The 17191-nt window shown below is 45.7% G+C and overlaps 2 protein-coding genes across 13 annotated transcripts in view; one reads left to right on the top strand and one right to left on the bottom strand.

Annotated features, from left to right (window-relative positions):
- The window catches only part of FAM118B (family with sequence similarity 118 member B), a 46332-nt gene extending 35496 nt beyond the window's left edge, over positions 1-10836 (top strand). For 4 of the 10 annotated variants that reach the window (XM_032639280.1, XM_032639277.1, XM_032639278.1 and 1 more), the window contains 5 exons: positions 122-349; positions 2913-3041; positions 4281-4566; positions 9982-10062; positions 10310-10836. In XM_032639280.1, the coding sequence (XP_032495171.1) occupies positions 122-349; positions 2913-3041; positions 4281-4566; positions 9982-10062; positions 10310-10323 (738 nt within the window). In that variant the 3' untranslated portion in view covers positions 10324-10836. Of the gene's footprint in view, positions 1-121; positions 350-2912; positions 3042-4280; positions 10063-10309 lie in introns of all 10 variants that reach the window. The other 6 variants (XM_032639283.1, XM_032639282.1, XM_032639284.1 and 3 more) reach the window with 4 other exon arrangements.
- A 245-nt stretch (positions 10837-11081) lies between these two features.
- Positions 11082-17147, bottom strand: SRPRA (SRP receptor subunit alpha). 3 transcript variants are annotated; one of them, XM_032639272.1, is made up of 14 exons: positions 16849-17099; positions 16143-16226; positions 15683-15846; positions 15338-15501; positions 14946-15105; positions 14661-14814; positions 14342-14433; positions 14119-14237; positions 13909-13995; positions 13430-13602; positions 13116-13329; positions 12558-12721; positions 12370-12468; positions 11082-12203 (listed from the first exon to the last, which is right to left on the bottom strand). In XM_032639272.1, the coding sequence occupies exons 1-14, from the start codon at positions 16963-16965 to the stop codon at positions 12075-12077; spliced, it is 1920 nt and encodes a 639-aa protein (XP_032495163.1). In that variant the 5' UTR covers positions 16966-17099; the 3' UTR covers positions 11082-12074. The 3 variants fall into 3 exon arrangements, with proteins under 3 accessions (XP_032495163.1, XP_032495162.1, XP_032495164.1); XM_032639271.1 differs by having other exon boundaries at positions 14342-14481; positions 16849-17090; XM_032639273.1 differs by lacking the exon at positions 16143-16226 and having other exon boundaries at positions 16849-17147.
- Between the last annotated feature and the right edge of the window lie 44 nt (positions 17148-17191).

Here is a 17191-nt window from a genome sequence, read left to right as displayed (position 1 = left end):
AGGGAAGTCCCAGAGACAGTTTAAGTGCAAAGCACTCTTCAAAAAGTTGCTGTTATTTAATGAAAACAAATGACCTACCAAAATGCTAGAACTAACTTATCTCTCTTATATCCCTCCCCAGCGTACTAGTAATGTTCGATCCACATTTTTCAAGGACTGTTTATATGAAGTATTTGATGACTTGGAGTCAAAGATGGAAGATTCCGGTAAACAGCTCCTTCAGTCAGTTCTCCACCTGATGGAAAATGGAGCCCTGGTGTTAACTACAAATTTTGACAATCTCCTGGAACTGTATGCAGCAGATCAGGGAAAGCAACTCGAATCCCTGGACCTTACTGATGAGAAGAAGGTAAAAAGTGAAGGGTTAGTTTCTCTCTTCAGGCCAGTGGATTGTATCCTCGTGACGAATACTGTTTTCTGGTTGGGATACTGTATAGTACTGGCATTTATGGAGAGGTAGAAAGGGAGACTGTTATCCCTGGTTGGATTTTAGTTTTTTGAGATAAAAATCAATGTACATTTAAAAGCACAGATCTTAAAAGTGTTCAGTTCTGTGAGTTTTGACAGTTTCACCCGATTTTAAGCAAGATTACAGGAAGCCATTTGAACTGTGAAATCTAAATCGTTTAACACTAGATAATATCAGGTGGGTGCAGTATTGATTTAGAGTTCTCGGTTAGGATATATTCTTCGTGGCATCTGTTGGAAATGTACGGAAGCTACTTTTTGATGTCTGAAGAGCACGTTTCAAGCCAGATGACAGCTGGGTTGAGATTAGTATTCAAAGGACACCTCAGCAGACTTCTTTTTTTAATGTAGCCCATACTATACCTAAGCCATCTCCCATAATATGGAATTACAGATGTCCATCTATATCATCTAATGAGAGAAGGCTTTTATTAGAATGGTCGCAAGAGGTTGTAATTTGAAATCTAGCACTAATGGGATATTCTGTAGATAACACCATTTAATTGATGAAATGCACTGAAGCCATAAAAGGGAAAATGTTTTCATTGCCATAAAAAGGTGTCAGAGACTTAATGATTGAAGAAGGAGGGGGGAAAAAAACCAAACAGATTATAAACTGCCACAGGGTCTCATTTGTCCTGCCCTGTAGTTTTTGTAATTTGCCTTCATACTTCGTTTTCCTGGGAGCCTGCCTTTGTGTCCCACTTAGAGCCCAGCTAAGTAGAGTTTGAAGAGACAAATGACTCCCCCACGGGCACTTATGTCACAGTACTGCCTCTGCCAGAGCAGTAGCTATAATGCCAGTCTTGTGATTTTGCTGACCTTGAAGTCGAGTCGTAAAAGGAAATCCAATTTAGAGAAATGGTGCCGAAAAGACTGGTTTTCTCTGGCTGGAGTGTTTTCTACCTGCTGCCTCCATGCTTTGTATGGCCAGCTCCTTCTTCACCTGCAAGTCTTCACTTACGAATCACTTCCTCTGAGAGGTCTTCTGTGACCATCCTAATTAAGAAAGGACCCACCCTTATTTTTTGGTTCATATTTTCAATGAAGCACTTGATATAACTTTCCATTTTCATCTTGGTTTGTTTGTTTTCTGCCTGTTTGCCCCAGAGGAATAGCAACCCCATTTGGACAGGAACCATGTCAGCCCTTCTTACCCTAATGCCTAAGATAGTACTGGGTACATAGTAGGTGCTCAGTAAATATTTTTTGAATTTATAAATGTTTGAATGAAATTTAAAAATGAATGGCAAGAAACAGCTTCCATGCTGTTTCTGATACAATCTCCAAAGATCATGACCAGCATCAAAAGCATAAGGGCCTTTTTAAAGTTACGGGTATCAATCAGACTTGAAATTTTCCTTCTCATTTTCACCCTGGAGTCTCAAGATTTGCTTTGTATTTTAGTCCACATTAGGGGCAGTATTGAAGTTGAAGGGTTAAAGCCATTGACTGGCAGTCAGAATAGAGCCTGGTAATACTCTAATTCTAAATCTCTGTGCCTCCTGACCGTTTTTCCCTAATCCATACCTTATTTCTCTAGAATGTTAATAAATTTATACTGTCTCAAGTCCTTGGGAAAATGGAAGCATGGGATCCAGTCGGCCCTTATTATCATTGTCATCTAAATAATCGTTCTTCATTGGTAGCCTTTTAGGTAACTCGGAGGTGACTGAAGTGATTCTTTTATCACTTATCAATTGCTGCACAAGAAATTACCCTGAAAACTTTGTGGTTTAAAACAATGTTTTATTTGCCCGTGATAATGTGAATTTGCTACTTGAGCTGGGCTGATCGGCTCAGCTGGACAGTTCTGCTGGTTTTGCAAGTGACACACATGGCTGCAGTCCTCTGGGGGCCAGACTAGGTGGTGTTAGATGGCCTTGCTTGCATGTCTGTTGGTGCAGGCAGTCGGCTGGGCCATCAGGCTTCTTCACATGGTAGCTGGGTTCCACAAGCAGCAAAAGAGAAAGAAGACTCATTGTGCCAACATTTTCCAAGCTTCTGCTCTTGTCTGCTAATGCCCCGTCGGCTAAAGCAAGCCATGTGGCCAAGCCTGGAGTAAGTGTGAAAGGGGGCTAGACCAGGGCATCGATACAAGGTTTGACCTCTCGGGGATCCTTCCTGAAATGGTCATCCAGAGCTGTCATGTCTGTCACCAGTGGAAAGAGCCCTGTGGTTCCTGCAAATTATGACAAACAAATTCTAATTTTTGCTTGTTACTTTCAAAGAGAAATCACCAGACTTGCTGCCCTCATTCCTAACAGTCATGCCTGAAGTAGAAAGGGAGGCCACGTCGGGTGGCCACATTCTTGGCCTGTGGTATCAGGAAGCTGGAGAGTTATGTCAGAAGCCTAGTCCTCAGAAGAGCCTCTTACCCATTGGGACCTTGAAGCAAGTGCTCAGCCCTGCCCGCCTGGCTGAGCTGTGTTTGTGTTGTGCAGGTCCTCGAGTGGGCTCAGGAGAAGCGGAAGCTGAGCGTCTTGCACATTCATGGGGTCTACACCAACCCTAGTGGCATTGTCCTTCACCCAGCTGGGTATCAGAATGTGCTCAGGAACACTGAAGTTATGGTGAGTGGTGCTGACCTTGCCGCTCTCGGGAAAACCTTCCTGGGAAACCTCTAAATACACCACTGGTCTTCCAGGGATAACAGTTTCTTCTCATTAATGAAAATTGGAAGGCCGGTACTTCCCGGGGGGTCCAGTGGTTAAGACTCTGTGCTTCCAATGCAAGGGGCTCGGGTTCTGTCCCTGGTCGGGGAGCTAAGATCCCACGTGCCATATGGCAAGGCGGAAAAAAAAAAAAAAGGAAGGCCAAGCATTCTTTCCTGTGCTTCTTAACTTGTGGGTGTACATGCCATCTTTGGAAATGTCAGACATCTCTTCAGGTGTCAAACTCTGAGGTTTTACTTTGTTCTTGATTGACTCCCAGCAGATGGCACTCTGTTATTGGTGTCATTTTCACATACAGAGAAGACTTACTGCCCTTCGTCGTTTGGTATATATGGTGTTAATGGCCCTCTCTATGCCAAAACTAATTTATGCAGCTGTTCACTGACCAATCACTACTAGGGCATACATTCTAAAGAGATTTTATATAAATGGTGATGGTTTTATATTGAATCATCGCACTTATTCACTTATTGCTCACTGGAAAACATAGAGAAAAATTTGGAGAGGGTGATAAAATGGAGGCTTTCTTTGTGAAAAAAGACCAAGAAAATGTGGTGTTTTCTAAAGCATAAGGGTAGCTTTTTTCACCTGTTCTTTCCCTGACATGTGTTATAGCTGCATCTGTCATCACTATCATTTCTAATATTTTTATATTTATATATGTGTAGTGTGTGAGATACATATATATACACACACACACGTATATAAATGTATATATTAATATTCTAAGTGTCAGGCTTTCTTTGAGCAAATCTGGTGATGGAATTCTCTAGTTATCCACGGCTTATTCTGTTAAGCAAAAAAGGCACATATGCTCAAGAAAATGGGAAGAGTAAGCTATACTGAAGACTACTCATTGCCTTATGGCCTCTGGACACATAGATCTAAAAAATAAACTGTAAGGCATAGACCAGAGAGCCTGCAGGAGAATTCCAGGTAAAGATACAGTTTTAGGACAGTCATCAAGTTAACAATAATAAACAACGAGGAGGTCAGACTCCTTCACGGGGATGCATCTCCCCTCTTAAATGCTGGTTAATCGGTCATCACAGTCTGCTAAATGCAGCAGTTATGACCTGTTGACTCTTGTTTCAGACATGTCTTCACATGTCATTAATATGTTTCTTTTCCTACAAGAGAGAGATTCAGAAGCTCTATGAAAACAAGTCGTTCCTTTTCCTGGGCTGTGGCTGGACTGTGGATGACACCACTTTCCAAGCCCTTTTTCTGGAGGCTGTCAAGCACAAATCTGACCTAGAACATTTCATGCTGGTTCGGAGAGGAGATGTGGACGAGTTCAAGAAGCTTCGAGAAAACATGCTGGACAAAGGGATTAAAGTCATCTCCTATGGAAATGAATATGCTGACCTTCCAGAGTATTTCAAGCGACTGACATGTGAGATCTCCACAAGGGGAAGGTCAGGTAAGATGCGTTTTGAGACTGAGAGGGGTCGGAGGGCAACCGCTCTTCAGCCTCTTATGTGTTTGTGGTGGGTAAAGTCATCACCGATGAGGAATATAATCCTAACCAGATTATGAAGGGAGATGGCGGCTAGTCTTCAGATTAATCAGTGAAATGCAATTAGAATTTAGATTTCAAAATAGAGAAGAATGATAACTCCCTTTCGGCTAAGGCCGTGAGGAAAGGAATAAATACATTCATGTAGTATTGGTGAAAAGGTAAAGTTAGTACAACTTTTCTGAAGGGGAGATTTGGAATATGTTCAGAGGTTTAAAACCTTTGACCCAGAAATCCCACTTGATACAGTTTATCTCAGGAGAAGTTTCTCCTAAGGAGATCACGGGATACTTGCACAATTATACCACACAGTTGCGCAAAGATACAAGTGTAGGGATGTAATCAGTGTTGTAGATAAATGGCAAAAATTGGAAGCAATCTAAAACGTTCCAGAAAATGGGGGATTCTGTAAATACACCATTTATTAATTGATGAAATACATAAGAAGCCATAAAAGAAAAAATACTTTTACTGGCCAAAATAATGTCAGAGATATAATACTGTGCGTGACAAAAAAAAAAAAAGTTTGTAAAATGCCACCATGGTCAGTCCCTGGCATACAAAATTGTAGATATAGTCTATTTTTGTGTGCTTGTATGAGAAATATCTGGAATGAAGTTTACTAAATTAACTGTGGTTATCTCTATGAAGTAGGATTTAATGTGTTTTTTTTAATATTTTGTTTCTGTGTTAGCATTTTCTATGATTATGCGTTGTCTTTATAAACAGAAAAATAAAAAACACACTTTGAAAATGCTATTTGGAAACTGTTATGGTGGAATTGAAGTCAGAGGTTAGGGGTACCACTCACTTGACATTTTACCTCCAGGTTCTAACAGGAAAGCCAAATGGGGATTAAAAAAAAGGTTGTTTATTAATGGCTCCAGGCAAGTTCTCAGTTAATCTACAAAATGCAAAACCTTTCGGTATAGCTAAATTGGAGAATGCTTTTTAAAATCTCAGTTTGAATAAAGCCGGGCCTCAGGGTATGGCCATTCTGACTCACCACACAGTTCCAAAGGAACTTTCCTGCTGTATGTAGAATATGTTCTTGAAAAGTCATGTGCCAGTATTCATTTTCATTGTCGATCTGAATACGTGTTAGGGAGCCTGTTAAGGTACAGGTAATTTAGTAGATTAAATTGATCTATTAATTAATTTATTAATCTATTAGTAGATTAATAGATTGATTTAATTGTCCTGTACCCAGTAATCAATCCCAGGTTTCTCTTCTGAATCAGATTGCTTCAAGTGGAATTCTCCTGTGATGAGAAATTCCATAAGCTCTTATTATCCATGGCTGTGTTTCGATGGAACAAGGTCTGTAAAAGGCATCACCATAACTGAACACTGAAAACTAAGTCTACCCTTTTTCCAGAAGACTTTTTAAAAAAACCCTTAAAAAGACAAAGCTTCTGGTTTATCTCTTTTGTGAAAACAATTTGCTATTCTTTCTTGCGGGTATGTTTTCTGCTGTCCTGCAGTGTTCCAGATTCTTCTGCTGTTTGCCCACACATAGGACTCTCAGTAGGCTTTTTCCACTGGGCAAGGAGTACATAGCCAAGCTCTACTTATTTCTTTTCATCTGCGTTCTGAGCTATTCCACCCGGGGAAGATGCTAGGGTGGAAAAGAACAAAATCCTGCTGGACAGCTGTTCCTCTTACACTGTGTCTTTTCTTGACAAAAACCATCAGAAGTATTGTGGAGCAGCACAGACTCTTTCATTAGCTGCATGGGCTTCCTAACAGAGCAGCTCTTCTCAAAGTTATCACACATTAAGGTATTGTGAATTGTTAAAAATCAAGGATTTTCAGTGTGGCCAGGGGCTTTATTAGAATGGTCAGCTAAGTTTGTGATCTAAAATCTAGCGGAGCGGTTTTAGGTTAAAAACACTTTTCTGTTTTGAGACAGGTCAAGCTTACCTTCCGTCCGTGGTTATGTTTTGATTCTCTATAGAGAAATACCGATGAGAGGTCCGAGGTCTTTTGCTGATGTTTTCTTTTTTTAACCCTGGCCTCTTGCTGTGTGCCTTGCATTGTGCTGTGTACTCGCTTTTGCATAGTGAGAATTACTTGGGTTCAAAAGATTCTGTAGGATCCCGGTACATTTATTTCAGAAAAACCAAGTAATGGGGAAAGGAAAATAATTCTTTTATAATTCATTACTGTAACAGAAGCAGTTACTTTGGTATATTTCAGGTAAGTTTTCCTTGTGTATTTCTTCATGGCTGTAAACAAAGTACACATACACTCCTGGTACTTTTTTTTTTTTTTAATTAATTAATTAACTTATTTTTGGCTGCATTAGGTCTTTGTTGCTGCATGTGGGCTTTCTCCAATTGTGGCGAGCAGGGGCTACTCTTCGTTGCAGTGCGCGGGCTTCTTATTGTGGTGGCTTCTCTTGTTGCAGAGCATGGGCTCTAGGAACGTGGGCTTCAGTAGTTGTGGCTCGTGGGCTCTAGAGCACTGGCTCAGTAGTTGCGGTGCATGGGCTTAGTTGCTCGCGGCATGTGGGATCTTCCCGGACCAGGGCTCGAACCCATGTCCCCTGCATTGGCAGGCGGATTCTTAACCACTGTGCCACCAGGGAAGCCCCCTGGTCCTTTTTTTTATTCAGTGATACATCATACATTTTCCCACATGGCTGCAGTCTTCATAACCAGTATTTTTTTTTTTAATTTTTTTTCATATGGACCTTTTTTTTTAATTTAAAATGTAACCTTTTATTTATTTATTTTGAATTTTATTTTATTTATTTTTTATACAGCAGGTTCTTATTAGTTATCTATTTTATACATACTAGTGTAGATGTGTCAATCCCAATCTCCCAATTCATCCCACCACCACCCCCCGTGGCTTTCCCCCCTTGGTGTCCATACGTTTGTTCTCTACATCTTTGTGTCTGTTTCTGCCCTGAAAACTGGTTCATCTGGACCGTTTTTCTAGGTTCCACATACATGTGTTAATATAGTACGATATTTGTTTTTCTCTTTCTGACTTACTTCACTCTGTATGACAGTCTCTAGATCCATCCACGTCTCTACAAATGACCCAATTTCACTCCTTTTTATGGCTGAGTAATAGTACTCCATTGTATATATGTACCACATCTTCTTTATCCGTTCGTCTGTCGATGGGCATTTAGGTTGCTTCCATGACCTGGCTATTGTAAATAGTGCTGCATTGAACATTGTGGTGCATGTGTCTTTTTGAATTACGGTTTTCTCTGCGTATATGCCCAGTAGTGGGATTGCTGGGTCATATGGTAATTCTATTTTTAGTTTTTTAAGGAGCCTCCATACTGTTCTCCATAGTGGCTGTATCAATTTACATTCTCACCAACAGTGCAGGAGGGTTCCCTTTTCTCCACACCCTCTCCAGCATTTGTCGTTTGTAGATTTTCTGATGATGCCCATTCTAACTGGTGTGAGGTGATACCTCATTGTACTTTTGATTTGCATTTCTCTGATTAGTGATGCTGAGCAGCTTTTCATGTGCTTCTTGGCCATCTGTATGTCTTCTTTGGAGAAATGTCTATTTAGGTCTTCTGCCCATTTTTGGATTGGGTTGTTTGTTTTTTTAATATTGAGCTGCATGAGCTGTTTATATATTTTGGAGATTAATCCTTTGTCCATGGATTCATGTGCAAATATTTTCTCTCATTCTGAGGGTTGTCTTTTCGTCTTGTTCGTAGTTTCCTTTGCTGTGCAAAAGCTTTTAAGTTTCATTAGGTCCCATTTATTTTTGTTTTTATTTCCATTACTCTAGGAGCTGAATCAAAAAATATCTTGCTGTGATTTATGTCAAAGAGTGTTCTTCCTATGTTTTCCTCTAAGAGTTTTATAGTGTCCGGTCTTACATTTAGGTCTCTAATCCATTTTGAGTTTATTTTTGTGTTATGGTGTTAGGGAGTGTTCTAATTTCATTCTTTTACATGTAGCTGTCCAGGTTTCCCAGCACCACTTATTGGAGACTGTCTTTTCTCCACTGTATATCCTTGCCTCCCTTGTCATAGATTAGTTAACCATAGGTGCGTGGGTTTATCTCTGGGCTTTCTATCCTGTTCCATTGATCTATATTTCTGTTTTTGTGCCAGTACCATATTGTCTTGATTACCGTAGCTTTGTAGTATAGTCTGAAGTCAGGGAGTCTGATTCCTCCAGCTCTTTTTTTTTCCCTCAAGACTGCTTTGGCTATTCGGGGTCTTTTGTGTCTCCATACAAATTTTAAGATTTTTTGTTGTGGTTCTGTAAAAAATGCCCATAACCAGTGTTTTTAATGACTGTGTTATAATCCAGTGTGGATGTCACAGTTACCTAATTATTCCCCTATGTTAGGCAGTATCTAGTTTTTTCTATTGTAAGCACTGTTGTGATGAATGGTACAGTTTTTCCTTTTGCCAGTAGGATGGGTTCTCAGTATAATTACTAGGTCAAAGGGCATGAACATTTTAGTGGTAGATAAATATTGCTAAAGTGCTTTCCAAGAGAGGAATACCAATTTGTGTGTTTGGGTGCTGTCTTTTGTTTATATTCTAATTGGCCATGTTTCTGATTGCTATTCTTTCCTCCCGTGTGTTCAGATTTAAACCTCTTCCTATACATTATCTATCCCAGTGCTGTCCCATAGAATTTTCTGCAATGATAGGAATATTCTGTAATCTTCTCTGTCCAGTACTGTATCCACAAGCCGCATGCAACCATTGAGCATTTGAAGTGCGGTCAGTGTGACTGAGGAACAGATTTTTTTTTCTCCTGGCCGCACCACTTGGCTTGCGGGATCTTAGTCCCCCACCCAGGGATTGAACCCAGGTCCCCGCAGTGGAAGCTTGGAGTCCTGACCACTGGACCACCAGGGAGTTCCCTGAGGAACAGAATTTTTAATTTAATTTAAAACTAAACAGCACATGTGGCCAGTGGGACGGCACAGCTCTAAACCCATTTTATACCGTGGGCGTGTCTGCTACTTTTCACTCTTCTACTTGGTTGAATTTGCCTCCTTGCACGCTGCTTCCTGACCCCAGCTGGAGTAGTTCTTTTTACCTAAACTTGGCCTTCTGGACTAGTTAGGGACAGCAAGCACACTTGTTTTGTTCACAAGTAATGTCCGTGTACTCAGGGACCTCACTGCTTCCCTGTTGTTTAATACAACAGCGTGAAGACTAACTGGCTTACTGTCCTGCCTAATGTGTGCGTTCCTAAACGGCGTCCTTCTTAGTCAGACCATGTACTTTCATCTCCCTTCAGTTGGTTGCTTTTCTATTATTAATAGTTTTAGCTTTTCAGCCAAATATCTGATACTGGTGTATGTTCTGTTTAGCAGGGATGGTAAGAGAAGGCCAGCTAAATGGCTCAGAAGGCCAGCTAAATGGCTCATCGACAGCACACAGTGAAATGAGAGGTATACTGTTTCCTGTTCTACTATGTGTCAGTTTGTCAGCAGAAAATGCTTTCCCAGAACTTAGTTAAGACCTTGGAGAACCTCTCCTACCTGTTAAAGCGTCTGTATTTTCCCACCAAGTCTGTTACGAGTTTCCTAGTATCTTGTCTTCTGAAGGGTTAAGCTTGACTTAAATTTCTGCAGCTTTAGATGTGTAAACCTGTTTTGTGAAACTTCACTTAACTCTCTCCCTTCTCTCTCTCCACAGACTGTAGTACATGAGAGGGCTAGAGGAATCACCACCATTAGACCAAGCTGTAAGGGCCTACCGTGGACAGTGTTTAACAAGTAAACTCACAAGAACCCAAAACAGCTCCTAGGAACTACCAGAACGCAGAGGTTGAAGGCCGGGGTTAGTGGGCGGGTGTCGCAGCTTACCCCTTCGTGCCGTGCCGGCTGCTTCCTGATCCTCTGCGGCCCGTTCCAGTTCAATACCCAAGTGACAAGGGACCCGGAGGTCGCCCCGCCCCGCCCCCAGGCTGGACAGGCCTACGTCCACACAGCAGATCCACGGGACATCTCTACCGACCGTGGCCACAGCTCTGCATGAAGGACTCGGGATCTAGATGCCACGGGATCGCCGCGGCCCTTGTTGCAGTTTTGTACTCTATACTTGGTTTCTCAATTAAGCTTAATGGCATTTTTAAAACATGGCTTGAAGCTCTAGTTTTCTAGATCTTTTATAGTGTACAGTCTTTTACATAATTGAGCTGTATTAAAAGCTTGTTCATTTACTTCCCAGGGCCCCAGCTCTACTTTGAGTCACTCTAGAAAACTCCTAACCTGCAAAGATACAAGCCGAATTTAAATTTTAAAAGTTCCCTTCTTTCGCCTTGGGGAAAGGTGATCTCATTCTTGGGACAACTACTTATTTTTACCTGATGCCTCAGCATTATCAATTCCTGTTTCCCTTCTTACCGTAACTGCTAGAACTACAGTGTGATGTAGGATTTTAGTTTTGAATCCTCCTGTAACATAACTCCAAGACCTAAAAGGTAATTTATTTATGAAATTTATTTTCTTATATAAATTATGTATTTCTCTGGGCAGACAGCCTTCACCTTATTGCACTAATAGCACATCTGTAATACCAAGCTACAGGACAAGTCTTAACAAGGTCTGTATTCAACGTAGCACTTGTCTACCAGGCACTGTAGAGGATGAGGAAAAGCCAGGATCCATCCCAGGTGAAGAAGGGGCAGGGGGCGGTGTGTCTCCTCTTCTGACAGTTGGTTTTCTCCCGGGAAGGGGAACATGCAAAGTTATGTCTGGATTCTGGAAGTGGGAGGAGATCTTGGAGGCCGAGAAGCCCAATGCAGCACTGCAGCTCGGCTCCCTTCATCTCTGAGGGAGGCAGGGACTCCTCTTTCACTCATCTGTAACACATCACTGTGGCCTAGCTGATGCTTCGGGGAAACGGGGCCAGGGGTCATCCTGGAATCAGCAGCAACTAAGGACAGGCCATACACTGCCACAGTGTGGGGGTGTCGTCCCGGCCCCAGGGACCGGAAAGCTGTGTATATCCTAGGGGGAGGTGCCACTCAGGACCCAGAGCTGGCTCTGGAAGTCTCTTTATCTAATGGAGCAGGGGATGATGCTCGGACGTCCCCATGACCACACTTAACTAGCAAAGCTCTGGTGCTGGATCTTCTAACCATTGGTCAAAGCTGTAATGAGACCGAGTCTGTAGGCAGAGTGAAGGGATGCCTGAGTGAGTAGGAAGGGGGAGGAGCATGGGGCTGGGGGCGGGTAATGGGCAGTGACCGTAACATGATTAGGCCCTCCTTGCAGAGGGAGGCTGGGCTGAACAGGGAGTGGGGTTAGGAGGGGCTGCAAGCCCTCGCCTGGAGCTCCCTCACTCTGCCTTTGAACTACACTGAAGACAAGTTGCTCACATACTCTAAAGCACATTCTTGATACGGGGATGGGGGCTTTGGGGGGAAGCGGTGATTTGGTGTTGGCCAAGAGCCACGTTAAGCCTTCATGAGGGCAGCCACCACGGCCTTGGCGTTGAGACTGCGTAGGTCACAGTAGGTCTGGCCAGTGCCCACAAAGACGATGGGTTTGCTTGTGATATAGGTCATAGAAATAGCAGCTCCCACCTGAAGCAGAGAAAGGGGATACCCAGTCAACTCCAGGCCACTCCTTTTCACCCCCTAAGCAACAGGAGGCTTTGGAGCCAGTGTGCCCTTAGAGCCTCCGCTCCCTTGTGAAGGATGGCCGTTCCCCTCTCCCAGTCCCACTCTGCCCTGTGTCGTCCATATTTACCTTGTCATCGATGGTATCAAATTTGGTAAGGACAATGCCATCAATGAGCCGAGGTGTCTGGGCCATAGAATGGTCAGCCAAGGCCCTGTTGAACTTGACCTGGAAAGGAGGAACATGACATTAAGTATAAGATGCACCTAAAGTGGCCAAAGCTGAGGCTGGAAAGAGAACCAAGCCCTAGCCCTCACCAGCTGGTCCACGGCCTCATTGCCTACTAAGGCCTCCCCCACAAACAGCACCAAGTCGGGTGTGTTGACAGTAATGAGCTTGGCCAGGGCAGTCATCAGAGGGGCATTGTCCTGCATGCGGCCAGCTGTGTCCACCAGCACCACATCAAAGCCTTGGTTACGTGCTAGAGAGAAAAAAAGTGGTCAAGTCAAAACTCCTGGACTGTCACGTTTCCAGCTTTCCTCTCAGGAAGTCCCAAACTGGCCATATTAGAAGTCTACCTGTTTATTTCCTTAGGTTACAAGGTAGTGTAAGAAAAAATTCCCATACTCAGCCATCAAGCATATTTAGGAAAAGGATGGCAGTAGGTAAAGGTGACCAAATAGAGATAAACAAATATACTAGGTTTGCCTGCAACTACACTCGTTACCCCAGAGCAGATCACGGCATGTCACTAGTCCTGACCTGTTACTGCGCAGGAAGTTGGTGGTAGGGTAACCCCGGTCCTCTGCAAGTTCCAAGAGAACCCAAGGAGAAAAGGGGCCCAGACAAGCCCCCCAGCTTTCTGTGCACTGTACCAAAGGCAATGGCTTCCATGGCGATGCCAGCAGCATCCTTGCCGTAGCCCTTCTCAAACAACTGCACCATGGCGCGGCCACCGTGATTCTCGGGGGGGTGCAGGGCGCGCAAACGTCGGGTGTGCGTCCGCAGCTGCTCCACAGCCCCGGCACGGAATGTATCACAGGCAGCAATGAGGACACTGAAGCCATTCTCTAACAGCCAGAAGGAAATCTGCAAAAGAGGCAAAGAAAACTGTCACCTAGACCCAGAGGTGCCAGGAAATGCAGAGTGAAGAAATGATGTCAGAGACGGGCTGCGGAACTGCACCGACCTTGGCAAGGTTAGTAGACTTCCCCACGCCATTCACACCACAGAAGGTGACCACGTAAGGGCGCTGATGACGCTGGGCATCCATGATATCCCGGAGCATGTCCACACGGCGCTGCGGCTGCAGGATCTGCACCAGGGACTCTTGGAGAGCTAGCTTTACGGTGGAAGTCACCGCTGAGGTGGGGGCAGAGGTGTATCAGTGAAGCCCAAGTAATGTGCTCCGGGAATGCCCAGCCCCTTTCTGAGCTAAGGGAACTGGGAGCCTGCCCAGGAATCCTAAGCACTTTACAAGTATTAGTTCATTTTAATCCTCCTAACTTAGAGGCCATCACCACCCAAAATCCAAGTTACAAAATAGAAACGTAGATGTTACGGGATTCGTCGAAAGTCACACACCTAGTAAGAACGGAGGTGGACGCGGTGGCCTTCTGGGGTGTGTGATGCCCACCCAAGCACTTCCAGGTCCAGGGAGATACTTACTGCTGAACGTCCCCATCACCTTCCCTTCCAGCTTGTTCGCAACAGATTCACAGAGTTGGACCGCAATGTCTGCTGCCACGTTCTTAGCTGAGAAGAGGGGGAAAGGCGTGGCATGAGTGCTCCAGCAGCAGTGAACACCCCCTATGGTACAGCCATTCTGCCCCCACCGTCCCCACCCCAGAAACACGAGTCCACCGGTTCCTGACTCACCAATGAGATGGTCACGCATCTTGTCCAGCACAGATTCCATGTCTTCACGACTCAAGCTCTTGGAACCCACAAGGCCCTTCAGCATCCCAAACATGCCACCCAGAGTCCCCTTGGTAGCACTGCAGGCACAGAAGGTTACAGATGCACATATGGCCAGCAGGCAGCAGTCAAGTCTCCTCAGTTCTGGAGCCACACCCACCAGCCACCAGCTCGGATCTCCTACCTAGGTTTGGTGGAGTTTTGAGCGGCCCCTTCGTCATCTGAGCTGCTGCAGTCCAGATCCTGAAGCTGCCTCCCAGACCCAGTCCCTCGAATCTGGAGGGTATGCGGAAAAGGAGGAGATGGGATCAAGAACACGATGGGCTGTGGGGGGAAAAGCCTGGATTTACCCTGTCTACACTGCTCCACCTCTTCGATTCAGGAAGCTCCAAATGTAACTCACCCCTCGCGCCAAGGAGTCAAGAGTACTGCCCTCCTCATCTCTCCTTCCTCCCCCGTTTCTTATTAACATTGGCCTTCACTCTGGCCCTGCTGCCTCTTACCAAGTTGATGTCCTCAGGCGGGGCGCCCTCGGGGGCCCCATTGGCGGTAGGAGCGCTATAGTCCAGGACTTCCTTGTTGACAGAGCCACCCAGTGCCCACACCCGGGGCGCTTTTTTGCCCTTCTCCTTGGGAGCATCTGACTTACTGGACTTGCTGCAAAGGGTTACAGCACAAAGGGTTCCAATGAAGAAGCAGGAGACGAAACATCCACCCCAGAGACAAGGACTCCCTCGCCCCCAACATGTCTAGATAGCAGTACGTATGGCAAAAGCTGGAATGCTCACCTGGACTTCTCCATACCCCTCCCATGCTTCTGAATGAACTCTTCTCGCTTCCTGCGGATCAGCTCCTCTTTGGAAAGTTCTATCCCGTTCTCAGGCCCCACTGGGAGACCTGACTTTTCTGCAGGGACTGCTTTGCTGGTAGCCGAAGGGCCATCAGAACCTGTCAAGGAGAAAACTCACTGGGGAAAAAAAGACCAAATTCCAACAAAACAGACAAATAGGGAAAAGCCTTCCAAATCATTAAGACGAAACTAGGAACAAACATCTAGGGGATCGCGAGGACCGGGGACGATGGTGAGGGTGGTGGGCACCGGAGCGAGGGAAGGGCAGGGAACCACTCCAGCCCACCTTAACGACTTTTCATGCCCCCAGGTGTCCAAGTTCAAGCTCACCTTCCTTCTTGGCCCCCTTGTTTTTTTTGCTGTTCTTGGCTTTTTCCTTAGGTTTTTCACCCCGTGTCTCAATCATGGACCTCACAGGTTTCTTGGCCTTTTCAGAATCTTCAAATTTCTTCATGGTTGTGGGAGCACGGACCTTACTGCTCTCCTCCGCTTCACTAAAGAGAAAAGGGAACAGTCCAAATGCAGGAGAAGGGCCCTCACACCCAGAGGATAACCAGAACCGAGCAGCAAACTCAGGAGTGCCTTTCAATCCACAACATACTGCCGTCCACCCGCCCTCGGGAAGGAAGGAAGCTCAAGTCACAGAGACTATTTTGGAGAGGGGAGGCCTCTCACCGAAGGAGCCGCAGAAAGTCATTCTGGAAATCAAAAGTGCCATTCAGTAGACTTAAGGCACTTTGCTGTTGGATCTCAGTGCGGTACTTGTCACGAAACAGCCGGTGCACATCGTCTATCAACTTGTCTACGTACGTCAGTGTTAGGATCTTCTGAAAACCTACCTGTTTAGGGAAAGAAACAGAGCCAAGAGATCTGCTCACATGCTAGCCCAGAACAGAGGGAAGCCAACTCAGCCTAGCCCTTCAGAGACTGGCTCAGCCACCTGGCAGGTTTCCCTGACCTAGGAGCAGCCAAGCCCTCTGACTGGGCCCGAGAGCTTCTCCCCTTTCCCCCTCCACCCTCCGTGTCTTCTCAGTTACTTCATCATAAACACTGGGTACAATTAATCAGGGTTTTCTGAATAATCAGGACTCCGTGGTGACTATAATCATTGCCCCTCTAAAATACCCCCACTTACCACAAACACCAGCTCAAACTGGTTGTCCAGTTTATACTTGAGCGTGAGTGCCTCATGGGTGAAGGAGTTGTTACCTCCCCTTTCCTGGAAAAAGAGTATGTCTCAGAGTTCAGACTGTCCCAACACCTAGACTTGGGCCTCTCCAGGATTGCCTTTGGAGGAGAACTAGACACTCCCCCAAACTCAAACCTGTCCCCAGGGCAAGAAGATTCAGGGGAGCTGCTCTTCAGCATTCCTCCTGCGAGAAAAGGAGACACCGAGCTTGGGGGAAAGGGGCAAAGAGGTGGGAGGGGAGGACACGTGCGAGCCAGATGGGAAGGAGTCCTCATCTCATATAAACAATCAGACTTACTAGCAGCTGTACACTATCTACAGTTTTTAAAGGCCGTTTCTCCAGCCATTATCTCACCCGGCCTTCGAAACAACAGAAAACCAAGCTGCTGGGGGCGAATGGAGGGAACGACGCTAAGTCTCAATAGACTACGGATTCCGGCCAGAGTCCCAGAAAGAGGAGGGGGAGGGGACAGCGCAAAGTTGCGGGATGGTCTGATGGGGGCGGGAGAAAAAAGTGGAGTCACAGTTACGAGTGAGCGGCCGGTTTGAGGTGGGCCGACGGGGTGGGAGGGAGGCGCGGGATCAGTCGAGGGGGGACTAGGGACCAGGTCAGGGGGACAAGCCCAGAGTTCTGATCCCGCGGGGGCAGTACCTGCAGCAACACGGAACGAATCAACGCGTTAACTGGCCCGGTGCATGAGTCGCTCACGCCCTGGAAGCACCAGAGCACTAGCCCGCCTTTGGAGAAAATGGTGAAGAAGTCGAGCATGGCGGCAGCGGGAAAAGAGCCGGGGCCGGCGCCGGGAACTCAGGTCGCGATGGCCCCCGCTTCCTGCTGCGCCAAGCGCGGGACACGTCACACCAGCGGCCCCGGAAACCTGCTCAGCCGCACTTCCGTTCAGCGCAGTAGCCTGGGTCCCTCCCTAGCTCGGCCAGCGGACGCGTAGGTCTGACGTAACTCCGGGTACGCCAATGGCGGGTGGGGGCGGGCCTGG

Source organism: Phocoena sinus, chromosome 8, assembly GCF_008692025.1.
Source record: "Phocoena sinus isolate mPhoSin1 chromosome 8, mPhoSin1.pri, whole genome shotgun sequence".
In the NCBI taxonomy this organism is placed as follows: domain Eukaryota; kingdom Metazoa; phylum Chordata; class Mammalia; order Artiodactyla; family Phocoenidae; genus Phocoena; species Phocoena sinus.
The sequence above is the reverse complement of the archived record's forward strand: the minus strand, read 5'-3'. Positions and strand labels throughout refer to the sequence as shown.

Bases quoted from the DNA above. Each gene is read 5' to 3' on its own strand.
- SRPRA (XM_032639271.1), bottom strand. From the start codon at position 16,965: ATGCTCGACTTCTTCACCATTTTCTCCAAAGGCGGGCTAGTGCTCTGG. The intron at 12,722-13,115 runs GTACAGTGCACA...TTTTCTCTCTAG, and splicing joins CATGGAAGCCATTGCCTTTG to CACGTAACCAAGGCTTTGAT. The intron at 12,469-12,557 runs GTGAGGGCTAGG...CCTCCTTTCCAG, and splicing joins ATGAGGCCGTGGACCAGCTG to GTCAAGTTCAACAGGGCCTT.